We start from the raw sequence: 19,677 nt of genomic DNA, 5'->3' as shown, positions 1-19,677 counted from the left end.
CTTTAGTTTTCACTATTTTGGGAAAAATAACTCATATCAAATATTCAAACTCTTCTTGTTTCTTCCCCTTTAAATGCTTCTCATGTTTTTAAATGTCAATAAAGTTGTAAAAATTCTGCACTTCATGACTTGCTGAAGATTTCAAGATTAATGTTTGTTCAGGAGCTGAAAATTATTTGAAATACCATTGTATGATGCACATTTTTACAAATAATTCTTTCTCACAGGAGCAATGATAATGATTTTGCCTGAAATTAGGGAAAGGATCAGTATTCTGATATAAGTAAAAATATTTGACTATTTGCTTCAGCATTAGACAAAATGTCTGATCGTACTATTTTCTTGCAACATACATAGTATCTTTTAATGCATAGAGGAAAAAAGGAGGTATTTGCATCTTGAGGTTTGTTTACCTGACGCAGGTCGGTACAACCTGACCAGCGAAATCCGGAATTCGAAGTGTGAAAAATGGACCATAATGTCCGATTTTTTTGCTTTAATCAACTCATGATATAATTTCAAGCACTTTTTATAGTATGACTTTTTTCCATAAATTACACAATTTCCAAGAAAATCGATGATAAACTTGTTGTACCGACCTAGGTCATCCAAGATGCCCGAAATGCAAACACCTCCTTTTTTTTCTCTGTGCTCTTAATGGAGAGGTTCAAACTGAATGAGGTTGATTAATTTCTCGAATTTTTCTTTCCTGATTCACAGGTTCAACGATTGAAAAATTGTGTGAGGCATCAATTGATGACTCAGTAGCAGACCGAGGAGCTGTTGTTCGAGCAGCCCGTTGTCTCCTTAGTGCTGTCACCAGAGTGCTCTTATTAGCTGATATTGTTGTTGTCAAACAACTTCTATTAGCCAAAGATAAGGTAAAAAATTATGCTGTATCTCCTATTTGGTATCCCTAGACTCACAAATATTTGAGTCCATGAGGCTAAGGATTCATACAGGAACAATAACCAAATATAAGTATTTTGTTCGGAGACAACACATGCAACATGTTGAGAAAACAAGCAACAATTGCATTTTGTTCAAAGTTGTTTTGTGTGCTGTAAGCTGGGCTTATTTTCGCTCGCCAACTTCCGGAATCCTTGAAGCAACATTGTTGTACAACAACTGCAACATAATGATTCATCCAGGCTTTGATCCTACTGTTGACAACTAGTTATTCCTAGCATCTCCCTATTTAAACCAATCCTGAAGCAATTTGCTACATCTCAAATACGTTCCAAGTAAATCATGTCTGTAGAGTATTTTGATGGTTTTTTCCTTAAAGCATAATGGTCTTAAATATGAATGGTTGTTACTAGTGTTGCACCAAATAGCTTATATCTTTGAGGGAAAATTGTGCTTGTGTGTGAGCTTTTCCCCTCTGTATTGCAATTTTCAGCTTTATGCTGAATTTTTAACGCCTGATGGCTAAAAACTCCAACATACCGTCTTAAAATATAATGGTTTGAAGACAATGGCTGATTCGTTTATCTACACTGAACTGTGAATTACAAAAAAAACCCTATGGAACATTGACAGTGTAAAGTTAAATCTGGCAAATAGATGGTTATACTGTCCGATTTTGCATCATTACTTTCTGCCATAATTTAAGTTAATGCAGAGCAACCAATAGCTTAAAAAGTTTTCAATAATCTGAATATATTAAATTGTTTCATATAGAAATATCAGGCACTTTTTCTCTGAAAAAATTAAGAATGAGTAAAATTTCAGAAACACCACCAACAACATGCGTGTTTTCTAGTTTTACCATAGATATAGTCGCTCTGTTGGAAGGCCTAACACAATTTATGCACTGAGTGTAGACGCTACAAGAGGCCCCAGTAGCTTCTAGTATGGGTTATCAAATGCCTATTTCATGTGAAGAATGTGTAAAAGTTTAACAGGTAGAGCCTGATATATGTCTCAACATTGTTTTATAGTCTGTCGATGATCAATCTATTTCTTTTAAGTCTAAATTAAAAATTCTGTATAAAGTTGTTCAGAAAAAACTACACGCCTAGAAAAATTATTTTAATGTGTCTCCATACCCAAAGTATCTCCAAATTTGTATGACTTATTAGTAGCAAATACTAAAAGGTATCCTTTTTCAGTCAAGGTGGGGTCTGGAGAGAGATCCTGTGAAACATGAGCGAGTTCCTCTCTCTGATCTGTCCTATCTGAATGAGCAGGTAGCAATAGTCTCAGTTTCACTGTCGTTTGTCTAAAGTGCCACTGTTTGGAGAAACAAGCATACCTGGTTTAGTATGGGCCCTTGTTTTAGAACCCCTCCTCAATTGTTTTTGAATAATTCATCGTTTTTTCTTTTCTTTTTTTTCTTCAGTTACATACTATATTTCTGTAGGAGTAGAGTAATTTTTGAAATTGAAGGTTGCCTGGGCCCTCAATATTATGAATAAGTTATATTCATTCATATTCTGACTCATTCACTGTATTTGTAACATTGGTCACAGGTTCAACACAGTCTAGGCAGGCTGGAAAACGTAACGAATTTCACTGAATTTGTGAAAGCTTTCAGTCAGTTTGGAAACGAAATGGTGGAATTAGCACATGTCACTGGAGATCGACAAAATGACATGAAAGATGAACGAAGGAGGGCCCAGATGGCAGCTGCTCGCCAAGTCTTAGAAAGATCAACGCTTTTATTATTAACATCATCTAAGGTACAACTCCTCACTGTATTTCTGTATTTTGCATTTCAAGGTTTTGTCTCCACAAGATGTTTTAGCAGAGTTGAATGCTGAAACAAATTGCTCAAAAAATCTTTCAAAACAATTATTTTGTGGAAAAAAGTAAATCAAATTGATAATAAAACAAGATTAAAGACTTCACAGACTTACAACTGTGTCAATTAGTTATAGCAATCAATTTTGAGGAATCAACTTAATTGCTGATTTGTCATTATAGTAAACCATTGCCCAAAAATGCCAGTGGAGATAAATGAAAATCATTGTTCAAGTAGTATTTTACAGCAATCATTGCTTTGCTATAGCATTCATTACTCTGTTACAGTTTTCTTTTGCACAAAAATACATTAAGAGAGATAATGGGTCTGTTAAACACAAGAGACGAATGAAATACTTACAAGAGAACACAATTGTAAAAAGTGCATAAAATATACTTTTTACAATTAAAATCGCACAAAAATCATGTTGAGGACGTCAAAAAAGTCTGCAATCCATTCCTTAGTGCGGGGTTAGTACCTTAACCTGGACTGTATCACCTTAACTTGTGCATTTAATGTTTCAAAATAAACATAACTGCATCATGATTCCCTGTCCTCTTGATGTTTCAGACTTATTTACGGCATCCGGATAGTGATTCGTCTCGACAGAACAGAGACACCGTGTTCTGCCAGATGCGGAGAGCTATGGATTTAATCCACTACGTGGTAAAAGATGGTATCTGGGAAGGTGGAGGGTCTTTTACAGATCAAGAAAATGAAGGACAGACATTAGCTGCAACGTTGCGACATTTAGATACCCTAATAGAGATGACAAGTCTTACTCTAGCCTTAGGAGAAAAAGAAAGTCTCAATCATGCGCTTGATACAATAGTCGAACGCACTCAAGACTTCACGGACAGTGCGTACACATCCCATAATCATCGTGAGAATATCATTGTTCTTTGTGAACGAGTGAAAACACAACTGGAACAACTAATACGTGTGGGGCTTGTCTATGTAAGTCTTGTTTGACTTTATCTTGTTTCAGCAATGGACCACTGAAGTGGGTGAGTAGGTTACCTAAGGTAACACCGGAATGAGCAGACTCGTTTTGCTTTTTTAAAAATTCCAAAATCAACTTTTATGGAGAAATTAGTGTCTATAATTTACATTCAATTCAGTATCAAATCAAATTTCCAAAGAAAACAAACCGATTTGTCTGGCAAAAACGAGAGATAGGTCTCACCAAAATCTCCTGAATCGTTTGTAACATATTTCTAAAATCACCGAATGATAATCAGCATTTTAAAATAAATATTTAATCGCAAAGCATACTGAATTCAATGTAGTGACCCATTTGACTGAAGTAAACTTAGGTTTTTTTTTTCACATGCTGGAAGTTTGACTCCTCAGTCTAGCCCTGGAGGTACAGGGCACCAGTGTGGCATTAATGTTCCAGACTAATGACTCCAGATTATACCCAATCTAGGTACTGTAAAAATAAGCGAGAGATGGTGATTGATTTTTATAAAAAAAATACATAAATAAATGAAAAAATAAAATAAAAACGAAATGTGAATCCCTGTTTCTACAAAACTGGAAACCGAATATAGATGATAACTTTATATTTATACCTATGATAAGTTAACTATATTGATTACAAATTTTACTATTTCAGGAAAATGGTGAAGACCTTGCGTCCAATCATGAATTAAACATAGCCATTGCAAATTGCTTGGACGCTACAAGAGAATTAAGGCAAGAACTGTGGGAAACGGCAGAAGAACAAACAAGTGAACTAGCAAGTGTTATTAAGTTAGGTAACGAACTAGTGGCCCTAATCAGAAATACAGCCACAGCAGCTGACCAGCCACGACTAGAAGAGTACGCTGAGAAATTTCAAGAAACAGTAGAACATATCCTAGAGGTGAGCCTTGTATTTCAATAAATGAAAATTGCTGAGCAATAAAAGCAAGTCTCCCTAAAAGCATCATTCCCGTTTCAAACTGTTGAATTCTACTCTCAAAGAAATCACTCAGCTCCTTTATGATGTTACAAAATGAATACTACTATATTTACTCTACTAGCAAAGTAAATAGTGTGAACATGAGGAGAAAAAAGAATTAAGAGCTCCAGGATTTAACCATGCATAATCCATGGTGAAATTCGGAAATCACATCTTGCAATCAGAGGACGTAGTCAAAAGCAATAGAATGAAATAAGTTTTAGTGACACTAAATTGTCCTCGGTTTGAAATCAGCTTGCTGGGAATGAATTGCTGCAGCTGAATGGGTTAGTAACCTGACTTTCTCATCCCTGCATAATTACATTTTTGTTTTCATTTACAGACCTGTAAGATTATGCAACATATGGCGGTGACAGAATCTTTGCAAGTTTCATCGCGACATGTTGAAATCAATCTCAGGATTTATGCTCCACAAGTTGTTACGGCGGCGCTAACTCTTGCTCAACATCCTACCTCAAAAATTGCAAAGGAAAATCTAGAAGGTTAGCTGGTTGTGGTTGTTTTTTTAATAGGCTGCTTGTGTCATACATACTCAATCTGGACTGTGTTCCAACTGCAGAGTAAAATTTCAGGAGCCATATTCGTTGGCAAGCCTAATTTTCAGGGGCCATCTACAATATTTTAGGGGTCTAAATGATCCATTGCATACGCATTCCCCATCATAGTACAGGAAACTTTGAGAGGGGTGCTAATTGCTAGTTGAAATGTGTAATGTTGTTTAGAGATTGATCCGCAGATTGTGTCTGACTTTTTTAGGTGCCTTGGTTGGCCAGTGCTCATTTTGCACATGGCGCGTAGTAGGAACTCTTTGTGGCAGTGAACATGTTAACTTGTTTGTCCCAAGTCAAAATCTGTTTAACTGGCTTGCAATATTTTGTATCAATCAGATGAAAAATCTGGGGATGTGTCAAGTTTTAAGCAAAAAATATGGCAAATGTTCCTACACATGAGTCTAAAATAGGTATTTATCCTAACAAAAAAATTTGCAAAATTTGAACAAATAAGAACAGAATTTTTACGGATCGTCAATATTTAAATTTTTTTTTAATGCTGGCCTCTCACAGTATTTATCTGTAAGAACTTTAAACAGGTGGATAATGAGGTGTGTTTTTTTTAAAATATTCCTTTTTATCTTTTTCAGTTTTTACAAATATGTGGCAATCATTAACAACGGACATATCTAGTATATGTAGTGAAATAATGGAAAAACAGAAAATTCCAGAAAAGCACACTTACATGTCTCTACCACGACCAGGAGTAAGTATTTCCTAGCTTTCTGCAGAGAAAAAATGCAATGATTTCTTCAGCGCTCATTCGGAATTTCAATTCAAACAATTGAGAAAAGATTTTTTTTCCGTTACTCTAAAATGTCTTTTATTACTTCTGTACATTAGCAAGGTTAAAAAATAAAGAAATTTGGAAAGTCATCCTCCACAGCAAAAGATGTGGAGGACAATCCTATTTCTTCTAGTCCAAAGAGGTGTGTCAAAAAATGTTAGGGTTCTTGGAGAAACCTAAAAATTTCTAATGAAGCCTTAGTGTTTGCAGGCAAAAGAATGTCTACTTGGAAACACATCTTGATTTGCGACGCTGCAGACTGCTTGTCATTCTTTGCTTTTTCATTTGAGAAATATTTAATGTGATGTCCCTTTAAACAAGGTAGGAATTAAAGCACCACGCAACTGAAATTGCTTTCTCTTCAAAATTTCAGGAGAAAATGAATCTAACAATGGGAAGTCTGAAAATCAACTCCTGAACAAGACATGAGTGTTTACGAGTAACATCGGCTAAATGAAAAAAATACAAATGATGTCATATGTATAATCCATTTGATCTGTGTTGAAAATACTTTTTAAAATCCCGTTCTTGAGCTGATTTTGAAAGTTTCCATTACGTGAATTGTTTTCTGCGAGAGATTATGAAGAGAAAACATGCAATGGTTTTTTCTAGTTCAAATTTTCTCTAGTGCTCCTTTTCTGTACTATTTTTTCAAAGTGTTCTCTGTTTGAAAAAAATTCTGTAAAAATTTCAAGCAACAAAGTTGTCTAGTTTTCTTTGGAAAAACAAACCAGAGGGGTAAATTTTGAAAATCAGCAGTTAAGGTAAATGATTTTGTAGTCAAGCCGTCAAAAAATTACATGTTTTAATCGAGGCCTTTTGGTGAAATTTCACATTTTACCCATTGTAAAGCCCATGGTAGTGCTCTACCACAATAAAATGTGTGTGTGAACAAAGAAACTGATCTTTGAGGGGGTATCATGATGCAGCTGGCCATGCTGTGCTGCGCTTACAAGTGCCAGCGATGATGTAACCCATATTTTTTTTAGTTTCCCAAAAAGGATAGAAAGTGGAAGCTAGTCTAAGGCTTAGTATATGCGCGTTAAATACAATAGCTTAATGGGTCTTTTTTTAAATGATCATACTCCCTTGCACGGCATAAAAATCCTATTGTATTGCAATGCATATTTTCCGACACATATCAAGAAGTATTCCCTTCTTTTTTGCAGAAACATGGTACAACTAACAAACCTCTCAAAGCAGTAAGATTGGATTTAGAAGTAAGTTGATAATTTATTATCTCTTCAACCAAAATCAGTTGTCATTTCTTGATTATTTTAAAATATGAATATTTTATTCCAATAATGAGTTCAATGGTAGAATTCTTGGAAAGACTTTTCATTTTAACCAGTTCTCGTGGACTTTTCACAACAACAACTTTCACACAATCTGACAGGAGCAATCATCAGAATACTATTTTTTCAACTAGTTACGAACCATTTTTTAAAAAACAATATGTAGTTTTCTGAACTTTTATGAACCTAAATATTTATTCGATACTGATGTTTTGCAAATCTAGTTACGCTATTTTCATGCATCCTCAAAAATCATCTTTTTTACTCTTTCTCATTACCTTTAAGAAGATTATAATACTTTGTAGGAATGCAGATATCTGTTTCGGTGGTGGTTTTTTTTTTTTTAATTTTTTGTTTAAATAATTTAGGAACAAGAAAAAATAGCCAAAACCGGACTAGAAATGAAATTAGCAACGAATGAAATGGAAGCTGAAACCGAGCGATGGCAGGATTGCGAAGAAAACAACGACATTGTCAAACGAGCGAAGAATATGAGTAGCATGGCGTTCAGCATGTATCAGTTTACTCAAGGCAAAGGCACGCTCAGAACTACTCAGGACCTTTTTACACAAGCTGAATACTTCGCTGAAGAGGCAAACAGACTTTACAAAGTTGTTAGACAATTTTCCTATCAGGTTTGTTACCCACCTCTCGCTTGCTTTTCAGTATCTTCAGTTTGAAGGTGATTCCAATTGTAAGTGATCTAGGAGTAAGATCTGCCATTACGTTGCGCTGCCACATGGTTTGTGTCTTTGAGAAGCAATAATTATCGTAATGTACCAGTCAATGCCAGGAGCTGATCCGTAACGTTTAGCAGCATTAATTTTGTGAGGGCTCATGAAAAATGGATATCAGAAACTACCACAACGAATGTCACCCATCAATTCTTTGTGTAATTGAAAGATACTATAATGCCAGAACCCAATGAGATACTCCTGCCTTTTTGCATTTGCATGTTTTCTTGCAGCACTATCTTACCAATGCTACAGAAAGTATACCCATCACTCGATTTCTTCTGCACATCGGGTGATTGTCGTTTAACTATTTAACCCAAAATTCCCAGATAATCAAAGTTTGGATAATCAAGCTTTCACTGTACGAGGAGAAAAGTGAAAAAATCGTCATGACTCAAGATCAGTTTAATATTTACCAAATGATTCAAAAATTCCCTTGAAGGCCGAAAGCGCTCTGAGCTCATTACCCATCAGTTTTGCTTCCCTAGCGATGCAAAAACGATAACTATTGTAACGTCTTATTCATGTATTGATTTTTAGGTTCCTATTGGATCTCACAAAAAAGAGCTTCTAGAACAACTAGACAAAGTGCCTACATATGTTCAACAGCTACAATTCTCAGTTAAAAATCCTACCGTTGGCAAAGCGGCCACTTTCAACAAAGTCGATAGTGTCATCATTGAGACCAAGAATCTCATGACCACCATCTCTAAAGTCGTCACAACGTGCTTCGCATGCGCACAAAAGGTAACCACTACCAACCACTTCTTTGTCACCCTCTGTTTCCTTGCATTTGAAGTCTTAATGTTTGGCGTCAGATTATCGCCAGCCATCTATATAGCTCCGATCTTATGTGCTATTCTTAGTGTTCTCTATTTTTTTTTTTTTTTTTTTTTTTTTTTTTGGCCATTTGTTTGGAAATTTTATCTAAATTTTATTTTATTTAATTTAATTTTATTTTATTTAAATTTTATATTTTATTGGAAATTTTTAATTTATTTTTTTTAATATTTTTTTATTTTTTTTTTTAAGTTTTTTATTTATTTTTATTTGTTTATTTTGTTATAATATTTTTTTATTTTTTTTTTTTATTTTTTATCTAGCACCAAACTAAGCAGTCGGTATGTTAATGGGACTTCCTTTTAGAAGTAGGAACTACAAATTCTGGCTCATCCATAAAAACATTTATGTGAATAGGGAAACTACTAGTCCATATGTTGTTTGTAAATCGAGCCAAAAATATAGTCATTCCCAATTGCAAAATGAAGTCTCATTACTGGACCACTAGGCAGGGTTTGAACTAGAAATGGACTACATTTTTCAAGTAGGAACTGCAAATTCTGGCTCAGTTTAGAAACAATTTATGAACTATCAGTTTCCCTATTGACATATGTGTTTTTACAGATGAGCGAGAAATCGTAGTTCCTAATTGCAAAATGCAGTCCAAATTAACGTCACATGAATTCTCCTCAAAATCTTACGTAGGAAGCAAATCATAGTACAAGACTTTCAAATAACAACTCCTGAATGAGGTATTAGCAAACATTTTGATCCCAGATCATATGGAAGTTAGATTATACAAATGACGTCACTTGTATTTTTACCTATGTTAATTGTAAACACTTGTATCTTAATCAGGAGTTGATTCATTTTGGTCGTGAAATTTTGAAGAGAGAACATCTTGCACGGTGGTTTAATTCATAATTTGTCTAGAGGCCCATTCTGACATTGTTTAGTGTTTCCATATCACCTGTTTTGTAACTTCACTTCATTTCATAATTGTTTATAGATTATGTAGTGTAATTTTCTGACTAAGATTGCACTATTGTCGTCATTTTTTTTCTGTTTTTTATTTTCGGCCTAGTCACGGCCTAATTTTGTTGCTCTCATTTCTTTTTTTTTGAGTTCTTGTATTGTTTCATTCTGGTTATTTTAGTTCCTAAAAATATTTTTTCATGATTTTCAGTTTTCTCTATCCATGCCCATCAGAATGGCCTGGAGTGCCACGATTAATAACCCAAGACACATCCGAGCCCGCACTTTACCTCGATAGTATTATGTATTTTCTTTTCATGGTATTCTTTTTTTCATTTTAGTTTTTAGTTTTTTCGTTCAATTTTTCTCTGTCATTCTAAACTTTGAATTTTAGTTTAATAGGTCTCTGCTTTTGTTTAGTTCTTTATTTTCCCTAATGACAGCCAAATTAAGTCCCAAAAATATCAGAATGCCCTTCGGAATTTTTACATCTGTAAAAACATGATCGATCACTTTTTATAAATATTCCTCAATTAGTGAGGACAAGAGCTGTAAGATGGAGCCGAAGGCGGAGCTCTTTTTGGTGTTAGTTTTACAATTCCTTTTGTTTTAATTTCCTTTTTTGGAATCTTAGCGTTTCCCCCAAATGTTGACGAAGGTTACCTTTGCAAATGAAAATAAAAATTTGACAGTTTTAAGTCAAGTGAATTTCATGAAATTTCAGTGTCCTCTTACTCCTATTTTTTATCATGCTCCATACTGCCTGAAGTCACCAGAATGTTTCCTTTGTATTTTTTAATCCTGGATTTGGGAAAAATGCTCCAAATATTTCATCGCGTTTAAACTTTCTGCAAACTCCTAGTTTCTCATAAGAATAGTTTTTTCTAGAAAAATGTTGATTTTTTCAAGCACTGGTGGTTCTTTGTCTTTTATAACAGTCACTTAGTTGTACTTCAGCAAAGTCTAGTGAATTTTTTATTTTTTAATGAACATGTTATTTTAGGCAATTACAATCACCATCAATGGTGAAACTATTAGACCACGTACTTTGTTTGCGAGGTTTAAGAAACTCCGCTCCCATTTTTTTTTTTTTTTTTTTTTTTTTTTTTTTTTTTTTTTTTTGTTATGAGGAAAACGAAAGAATCTCATTCCTTGAAGTTTTCACAGAGTTTTCTTTGCGCAGAGCAGAAAAATCATGGAAGTGTACATGAATCGATGTCAAGTAGTTTTCCATTTAAAAAGTAAAGTATGTCAGGTAGTCTGTAACGTTGCAAACTTAGATCTGATAGTTTCACCGTCACTTTGTAGTTTATTTCTTTCCATCTTCTAATGTGTATGTGTATTTTTTTTTAACAGTATAACCTAGATTTTAGTGGCCTGTCTGCTCGGGGAGGCTCTGAGCGAGGGTACAGAGACGGAGAAGAAGGTAGTGGTTCAGGCACGGGTGGAGACTCTGGCAAGATGGGCTCTGGTTCAGGATCGGAAGGGAGCATGTGACAGTATGGGATGGCCCGGAGGGGCAGAGGAGACGGTCGGCGAACGCGTGTCTCTTTTCTTCTCTTCTGAGCCATCCAGGTGCGCAGTTATTTTTTTCAATATTTCAAAGTTTGTTCTAAGTTACATAAACTTGTTATTTTGTACTGTCTACCCTCAGCTGCTCAAGTGAAATTTTTATCTGTCAGGGTTCTTGCAGCCTCAAATCGAGGGCTTCCAACGTCTCAAGAACCCTTGAGGGACTTGGCGAGATTCTTGCAAAAATAACGCTTTGGACGAATTAAATTATATTCACTAAATCTATGCCACACAGCAATGAAGTAGGGGTGTTATTTTAAGGTAGAATTCTTTGCTCCTTTTTGTTGGTACGATACTGTACTACTTCCATTCTATTCGCTTATTCTTAAAGAAATAAGCGTCAGCTCAATTGTACAAAAGTTTTAAAACTTTTCAAACTATTTGTGTGAGCTTCGTTGTTGAATTACGTTTTATATTTCTACCCAATTCTAATGGGCTGCAAGAACCCTATCTGTCAAGCTGGCAGTTGGATGACAACAACGGCTGGTGGCAATTTGCCGTTGCTCATGCAAGAAATCAGAATTTTCTGAATCTTATAAAGTGATAAAGCTTTTTCTTGAAAGCTCTTCCAGAATCATTAAACAAATCAATTGCGGCACAATGTAACACTTTTCTCTTTTTATCTCCCAATTCTGAGGAGCCCCTCAAATTGATGGGTTTTTTTTTTTTAAAAAAAAAAAATCTTCTCATTTGTGTATTGTATTATTACCATAAAAATGAGGTAAGTAACTATTCGAATTTCAAATATATTAATCAAAAGATGACTCAAAAAATGTGGGTTGGCAAGTGATCAGTGTGACCTGCGACCAAGCTGCTTCTAAGATTCTGTAGCCGGTCTTGGATATAATGAAGGCTTAAAATTGCCGGATAGTTCGATAAAATGCAGATATTTTACATGGATTTAAATAGGGATAAGTGCCGATTTTTTCAGCACTGTCTGGCAACTGTGGACTTGTAAATCATGTCTTCATCATTCCTGTAATCTGATGATGATGACTGGAGTCTCTCATTTTGACATAATTCTCACAAAAATTTGTTAAGTAACGTATTTTCTTGTGTACCGTGTGTTCATATTTAACGATGATGATTCTGCAGAAATTCTGTTAACATCTAGAAAAACTCTTTTAAATTCCAAGTAACTGATCTAAGTTGTTACGACCTTGTGTATGAGGTAGTTAATTCGAGGTTGCTTGTTGCCAAGAAAATATGTGAACTTAAAGAATCTGACAGCTTTAAAACAATTTAAAATTAGAAGACTGAAAATGGCTGTTTCCAGGAAAAACTCAACTTTTCCTGATGTTCATCCCTCCATCTTTCTTTTCTTTTTTTTTTGGTCGTCGAAAAATCCACCGAATATACAGTATAACAACGAAATTTCGATCTATAGCTGGATTGCAGACTTTTTTACAAAAAACTAACTATGTGACATTGCACACAAGGAAATACTGTTTTTCAATTTTGTTCCTCTGATTCCTTCTTCATTTCCTTGTCTAATAATGATGTAATTATTGCTGATAATAGTTTAATTTTTTTATTTTCAAGTAATGTTTCAAAGTGTTCTTCCGTACTAAGTCAATCAAATTTAATTTGTCAGTCAGCCTTTTAAATAACTCTCTAAGTTTGTCTCATTGTTTCAAGACAATTGAATTTTACGGAGCCCAAAGCCTTATCCTAGTCATAAGTTAATTGATAATTATTCAAAAAATCCCCCTCCCCCCTCCTACCTCTTTTGAAAAGAAACAATACTATGTTTGGATTGTTATTTTACATATACCTATGCATGTGTTTATCTTGGTGATTGAGAGCAGTGTAGATCCGTCTACAAAAATTATCCATTGTTAGTCACGAAACAAAAGGTAAACCATTCACCTATTACATTCATCATTTTTTTTTCATTTTCTCTATTTCATTAAAATGGAAAACCAAAGTACTTTGTCATGAGCTTATCATGAGTTTCTGTTAGAACTTATTTTTTTTTAGAGAAGGATCATTCCTCAAATTAAAGGTATTTTTACATGCCCTGTATTTAAAGAGTCACATCTTGGCATTTTCTAAATTATTATGTTTAAATTTTAGAATTGCTTGAAGCGACCGTTTAAGGTTCAAAAACTTAGACTGGCACCCTGAATGAATGCATTTAGTATCAAGAACTCAAAAAAAATTGTGTACCTTACAACATATCAAAACACTGTTTAAGTTATTCTTGGAACCTTATAAATTTAGAAACAACACCTCCTCACATCAAAGAAGTTCAGGCTTTGTAGAAAATTTTCAAAAAAATTGTATTAATTATCTCTTTTTACCGGTCAACGTTACCAAATACTCATGTAAAGCCACTGACTTATTTTTTTTTTTTTTGGAGGAAAGGCAAATAATCTTGTTGAAACTTGAAAGAGTTCTCTTTCAAATTATTTTAAGCTCCCTAACAATCATATAGGACAATCCATGTCATGTGTTTTATGCGTGCATTCAGCTTCGCTGACCTAGTCAACTTTTAATCATCATAATTTGGGCACCTTTCCCAGATTTGATCCTTGCCTTTGATGTTTCCAATAGCCTGCCATGGTCATAGGACTGTGATTTTAACCGATTTCTTCATTGTTTGAATCCATCTTAAGAGATGCTGATCTTTGAAACTAATTCAAGAATGAGTCTATGGCGAAATTGAGCTGGTAAGAGGTCAAACTCAGTCACTTAAATTTTGTGCTCTATCATTTTTTAATTGCATCCGTTGAAAGTAGAAAACTTCTTAAGGTAGATCTTCAACTTTTGCGCAATGTATTCCAGGTACAATTGATATATTTCTAATTTAAATCTTTAAATGAGTTATTTTGGGAAAATCTAAATTTCAGTCTGTAGATCAATCATTGAGGAATTTTTGTGCAGAAAATCATCTTCCAAAGTCTTTAAACAAACTCAAAGCTCTGTTTCCAAGTTACCATCGGTATCAATACCTTGAAATTGGTCACAAAATGATTACAGTATTTTTCACTTTATTTCAAGATTTTGGAAGAAGATTTTCGGCATGAGCATTCCTTAATGATTAGTCTATAGACCGAAATTTCGATTTTCCATAAACACTCAACCAAATGGTTAAAATTTGAAATATATCGAGTGTACCCAGGATGCATTGTGCAAAAGCTGAAGATCCATCATGACACCTACTCAAGTTCTAAAATGTTCCACTGGGAAAAGGTTCTAAAAATTGTGACCAGAAAGTCTCCTTGAAATTTTTGAATGGTGATTTTGGAGTTTTCCAAAATTTCGGTCCTCAAATTAGTTATTAAAATGTTTAGAATTTACATTTTCCCTTTACTAACACTGACTTTTGACTCAAGCAGTAGTTGAATTGAAAATGTAGCGAATCGGATTTGGTTGGTTTTCATCACTTGTTTTTGCCATTGATACACTTTAAGTCCTAAGTTCAGCCCTATCATGGAGATTAAAAAAGTCTGCACTTCCTTAAATAAGGAATTATTCTTAATGATTATCAGTCAATCATCATTAGCCTGTAGCTTGAACCAACTTCAATCATTTTGTATCAGCTTAAATTGTTGGAACAGACAATCGCACATTTTACTACACCTTTTTGATTTAGAAACTTTACTTTATCCTGTTAAATTTTAGATTTTCTGTAGGATAATACCTACATTTTGTTTTTAAAAGTTACGAACATGTCTCGAGTCTTACATTTATGCTCCCTATGTGCTCGGTATGAGCTCTCCTAATTGAAGCTCTAATACCTAGTTGCAATGAAATAATAGGTTAGACACACATTTGTCAGATGGTATGCCTACTATGACCTTAAAAATGATTCTTGCAATATTTTATTTTAGATGTAGAATGTTTTGTGTAATGACAAGGGTTGGCCATTTTATCTGGCAAATTAACTCCAGACAATAGTGCTATCCGGGTTGGTTGGAGTGAGTTAATGTCAGAATTAATATTATTATTACTCTTTTTTTTCTCAAAATTATGCCGCTGACTTGTGTGAAAACCTTTCCTGTTCATTGGTTTTTTACAGAATTTAAATTTGAAGTTTTTTCGTCTTACTCATGATAACTGCTACCAACTGACCAAAGTTTCAACATTATGAAGCTTTGAAAATGATCCATCGACTTGCAGTATTTCACACCGGTGTCTACCGAAATAAATTCTAAAGCAATTTATTGAGCATTATACATTTTCGCACAAAATGATTCATTTGCAAAAAAAAATTACAAGCTTGATGCACCCAACTCCCAAAATTTTCAATCAAATCATTTTGCAACATTCTGCAGGGAAAGAGGGAAAAAGAACTTTGTTCGGGAGGTTATTCTTTTAGGACAGCAAATTGGGTTAAAGTTAAGTTATTTTCGTTTTTGATGGAAAACTTTCTTCTGTATCTCTCTGTATCTACAAATTAAGAGCTGAGTAGCTTATATTCCTGTTCACAAATGCATTTTAATTGGACTCAAGACTCAGCTGATTTTGAAATTTGGTTTGATAAAATTTATATGTTACTTCAAGAAAATTCAGTTTTCAAACTTGAAATCATTGTAACTCGGCCTTTTACATCTTGGAAATTTTGTACTAAACTTGACCGAAGAGTAGTCTTAATCCAGTGATTTTAAAATTTTTGTGTGGATTACTAAAGATGAAAGTTTATTTTCTTATGTTAAGTCATGATTTGTCTGAAAAAAAAGTCTTCTCAAAGACAGATATCTTAGAGACACTGCTCTTTAACCTCTCGCGATTATGTTTAACCATCATGTAGAAATTGGCCTCCTTTTTTTTCTCTCTTCTTTTATTATTGACAGTATTTATTTGCAAATACATGTATTGGGATGGACAGAGTGGTACAAATGTCTCTCCGTAACTATTAAATGTTCACAAAATGTTCATATTTACTTGCTAACAATTACCCTCTGATAATAGATCTGGATAAAGTAACCAGAAGTTTCCTCAATGCTCCCGATACATGTTGTTTCACAAGCAATAATATTGCATATTATTGTTATCATGTGGATCTGTTCATTTTAAGTGTCAGGTTAATAATGTCAGCTAGTTCATCTCATCTATCAAAATATTTCTCAAAAATGTTTTTCTTTACCTTACTTTTATAGTTTTATAGAGAAAAATTCTCTCGTAACATGCAAAAAAAAAAACCAAAAAAACCAATTCCTCACAATTTAAAAAAATCAAACGTATCTAACTACCCCCTTGAGCTCCATAGGTATTGACACACAAAACAAGGTACATTCAATTTATTTTTATTAGCTGATCCTCTAAATTTGAATCTAGTCTTGCAAATGCAAAATGAAAATCAAACTAAGAAGTTAAAGTATCACAGGATCTTGGGGGCGTACTCTGTCACTCTCTGATCGCTATGGTAATGAGTCTAATCCACGAAGAACAATCTATTGCTTGTACGATCAAGGCATACACTGTGCCTACCTAGAATTAGAGTGACTTTTGTTTAATTTTTACTTTCATTATAGTTAAGAGCTGTACATAAGTATATGTTTTTTATATTTATCAGTCTCTTTGATTTCTCATTATTCGTGTATTATAAATTTCTGTAAAATTTGGTTTTCTATCTAGTATTCTCTTTTTCACTATCAGTATTCTGATTTTATTTGTGTGACCTTGTATTTTCTTTTTTCATTATTTTTCCACGTCATCTTCAGTTTTTTTCCTGGATATTTCCTCACAGTCTCTGTTCATTAGATTATATTTTTTAAACATAAGTTAACGTAAACTCAGTTTGTAATATCATTATTTTTTTTTTCTTATTTTAAAGTGACAAGTGTAGTTTTTGATCATGTATTCTTTTTGTCTTCCTTGCTGCGTGGTGCATTTCTTAATATCTTGTTGACTCTACCAACTGTATTCCAATCCTGAATGTTCTATTTCATTGAGCTGAAGTTAAAAAATCCTCTTTTAAAATGATTAATTTTGAAAATGCTCAACAGCAGAGTCATGAAAGGAAATTTTGAATTCAGTTTTTTCCTAAATCGTCTCTTGGAGTCAACCAAAAGAACTTAAATTATACAAAAAAATAATGTACTTTCAGACACGTTTGAAATTAGCCAGTACGATGAGAAACCTCGTCTGTTTTATGGATGAAAATACAAAAGATATCACACTTGAACCTGAGATTAAGTCTTGCATTGTTTTTCATTTTTTTTTATTCTTTTGTGCAACTTGCTGATTGCACAGTTGTATGGCTGTAATAGAAAATAATATTTTATCATTTTGCTGTTTAAGCAACATAAAAATTATTTTTTGTTCCGGGTCAAAGTTATGACTCCGCGGTTCGATCTTTGTAATTGTTAAATTTGCCAAAATGTAGATCTAAGAACACAAATGAAAGTAACAGTTTAAGATAAATGTCATTATTTTAATTTTTAATCGACTTTTATCAACTCAAAATTAAGTTTGAAATTTGAAATTGATGCATATCAGCATTTTTGCCAGTGTATTAAGACGTATGGCGTGACCTGTAATTTTGAAACTGTGTAACGAAATGAGGAGTAAATTAATTAATCCACCTTATTTTTTGAAGGGTCACATTTTCAATAGCTTTTATCGGCAGTTGAATTAACACTGGTTCAAGCACTAAATATGTTACGTTCTCTCCTGCCTCTGAAGGTGGAGAATTTGTACAATTTTTTAACTGGAAAAAAGGGGGAATCCCCCTCCATAGGTTAGACTTAATTTCCTTGATGTCATACATTTGTTGATTTTTTTTTATTTTCTTTATTGTTACATTTGTTGTGCTGTAAGAAAATGTTGGTACTTCATCTCCTCGAAGGTCACACCAAAATTCAAAACTTAGATTTATGTGCTCCTAATGGAAAAGCCATAACTATAGCCTAAAAACCACCAGGTGAGTCAGAGGCTATGTGGAAATGCTGCCATAAATATAAAGCAGAGAGCACCATATAAATACCTCCATGTCAAATATAGACAACTGGATTGTATTATAGTTCATTTTCCCAATTTTCATCTCAGACTGATCATAATATTTAAGTATTGGATTTTCAGGGTTCATTCTACTTGTTACAGCCTATTCTTTTTGGTAATTTTAAAATGCCTCTGGGGTGAGTCACTTGAGTAGTTGGATCATAACAGGATTTCTGTGTACGTTAAAAAATAATAGCCAAAGAGAAAAACTTGCCCTAGTTTTTGCACAATTTTTGGTTGACGATCCTGACAATTTAAAATAATAACTCGGCTGAAAGTTTGCGTCAAGAAAGCAGAGGTCATTAAATGTAGAAAAGGCAGAATAGGACTTCTTCTTGTACAAGAGCTCGCACATCATATTTCCACTGAGACTATGAAAAGAAGAACAGGCCAGATATTCACTCTGTTCGAGTCTTAATAAACACTTTCAGAATTCGAGCACATAATATGGAAGATTATCCATTTTTGCCAACAAATTAAAGTTTTAATAATTTGACTCAAAATTTGGCACATTTAATTTTCCTTATCTTGAAGTACAAGAAGGACACCTGCAAATATCAATCACTTGAAAGAGAAATTGATCAGCTTCATCTCATCAATAGCCTACATGGGAAGGCTGTTGCTGTTATGTGAAGTATGTTTTTATTAAATTAGGTAAAAAAAGAGGTGATGTAAAGAATATGTAGGACTTGCTTGAACCTACCAGTTCTCAATCTGCGAAGATGTATGAACATCCTGCCCCTATAATCCTGGGCCGAGGTGTTCTGTGGCAATAGAGGATTGAGAACCAAATGGCTCAGTTAAGTTACATAGCATGATTTTATAATGTACAAACTTGATCGGTAGAAGGAAAACTCAATGCACGAAATTTGTTCTGCAGATTCCTTTCGATAAGCCTGAAGTATTCAATATTTTTTCATGGAAAGATTAGCAATTTGTAAAAACTAGATTTTGTTCTTTCAATGTGCTCTCTGTTTTTGGAAATCTGATATTTTTCTCGTGCAAGTTTCAGTATTTTTGATGTGCATTTACGTATTAACGATGCTTGTAGATTATTAAACATATTAATGAGTTAGAGAGTACGACTATTTCATGACGTCATAGGTTTTTGAACTGTAATAAAAAGTAGAAAAAGATTTATACGAGCTTGGTTTGGAAAGATTTGTAGTTATCAGATTTTTAAATTTGTTGGTGAATTTTATATGTATAGTCTAGTTTTTGAACATATTTATTGTTTGTCATTAGAGATTAAGTGAATGTTAATGCAACATATCTGTTAATTTTTTAATTCATTTGGAAATTTATTTATTATATTGCACGAAG

General features: G+C 33.7%; 1 protein-coding gene across 4 annotated transcripts in view; it reads left to right on the top strand.

Moving 5' to 3' along the window:
• Positions 1-19,677, top strand: part of alpha-Catr (alpha-catenin related) — a 21,926-nt gene extending 2,249 nt beyond the window's left edge. For 2 of the 4 annotated variants that reach the window (XM_019048033.2, XM_019048036.2), the window contains exons 3-12: positions 721-881; positions 2,475-2,684; positions 3,317-3,703; positions 4,365-4,613; positions 5,035-5,194; positions 5,854-5,969; positions 7,220-7,270; positions 7,714-7,980; positions 8,620-8,826; positions 11,191-19,677. In XM_019048033.2, coding sequence (XP_018903578.1) covers positions 721-881; positions 2,475-2,684; positions 3,317-3,703; positions 4,365-4,613; positions 5,035-5,194; positions 5,854-5,969; positions 7,220-7,270; positions 7,714-7,980; positions 8,620-8,826; positions 11,191-11,331 — 1,949 coding nt within the window. In that variant the 3' untranslated portion in view covers positions 11,332-19,677. Of the gene's footprint in view, positions 1-720; positions 882-2,474; positions 2,685-3,316; positions 3,704-4,364; positions 4,614-5,034; positions 5,195-5,853; positions 5,970-7,219; positions 7,271-7,713; positions 7,981-8,619; positions 8,827-10,045; positions 10,155-11,190 lie in introns of all 4 variants that reach the window. The other 2 variants (XM_019048034.2, XM_019048035.2) reach the window with 2 other exon arrangements.

Source organism: Bemisia tabaci, chromosome 6, assembly GCF_918797505.1.
Source record: "Bemisia tabaci chromosome 6, PGI_BMITA_v3".
Classification (NCBI taxonomy): Eukaryota; Metazoa; Arthropoda; class Insecta; order Hemiptera; family Aleyrodidae; genus Bemisia; species Bemisia tabaci.
The sequence above is the reverse complement of the archived record's forward strand: the minus strand, read 5'-3'. Positions and strand labels throughout refer to the sequence as shown.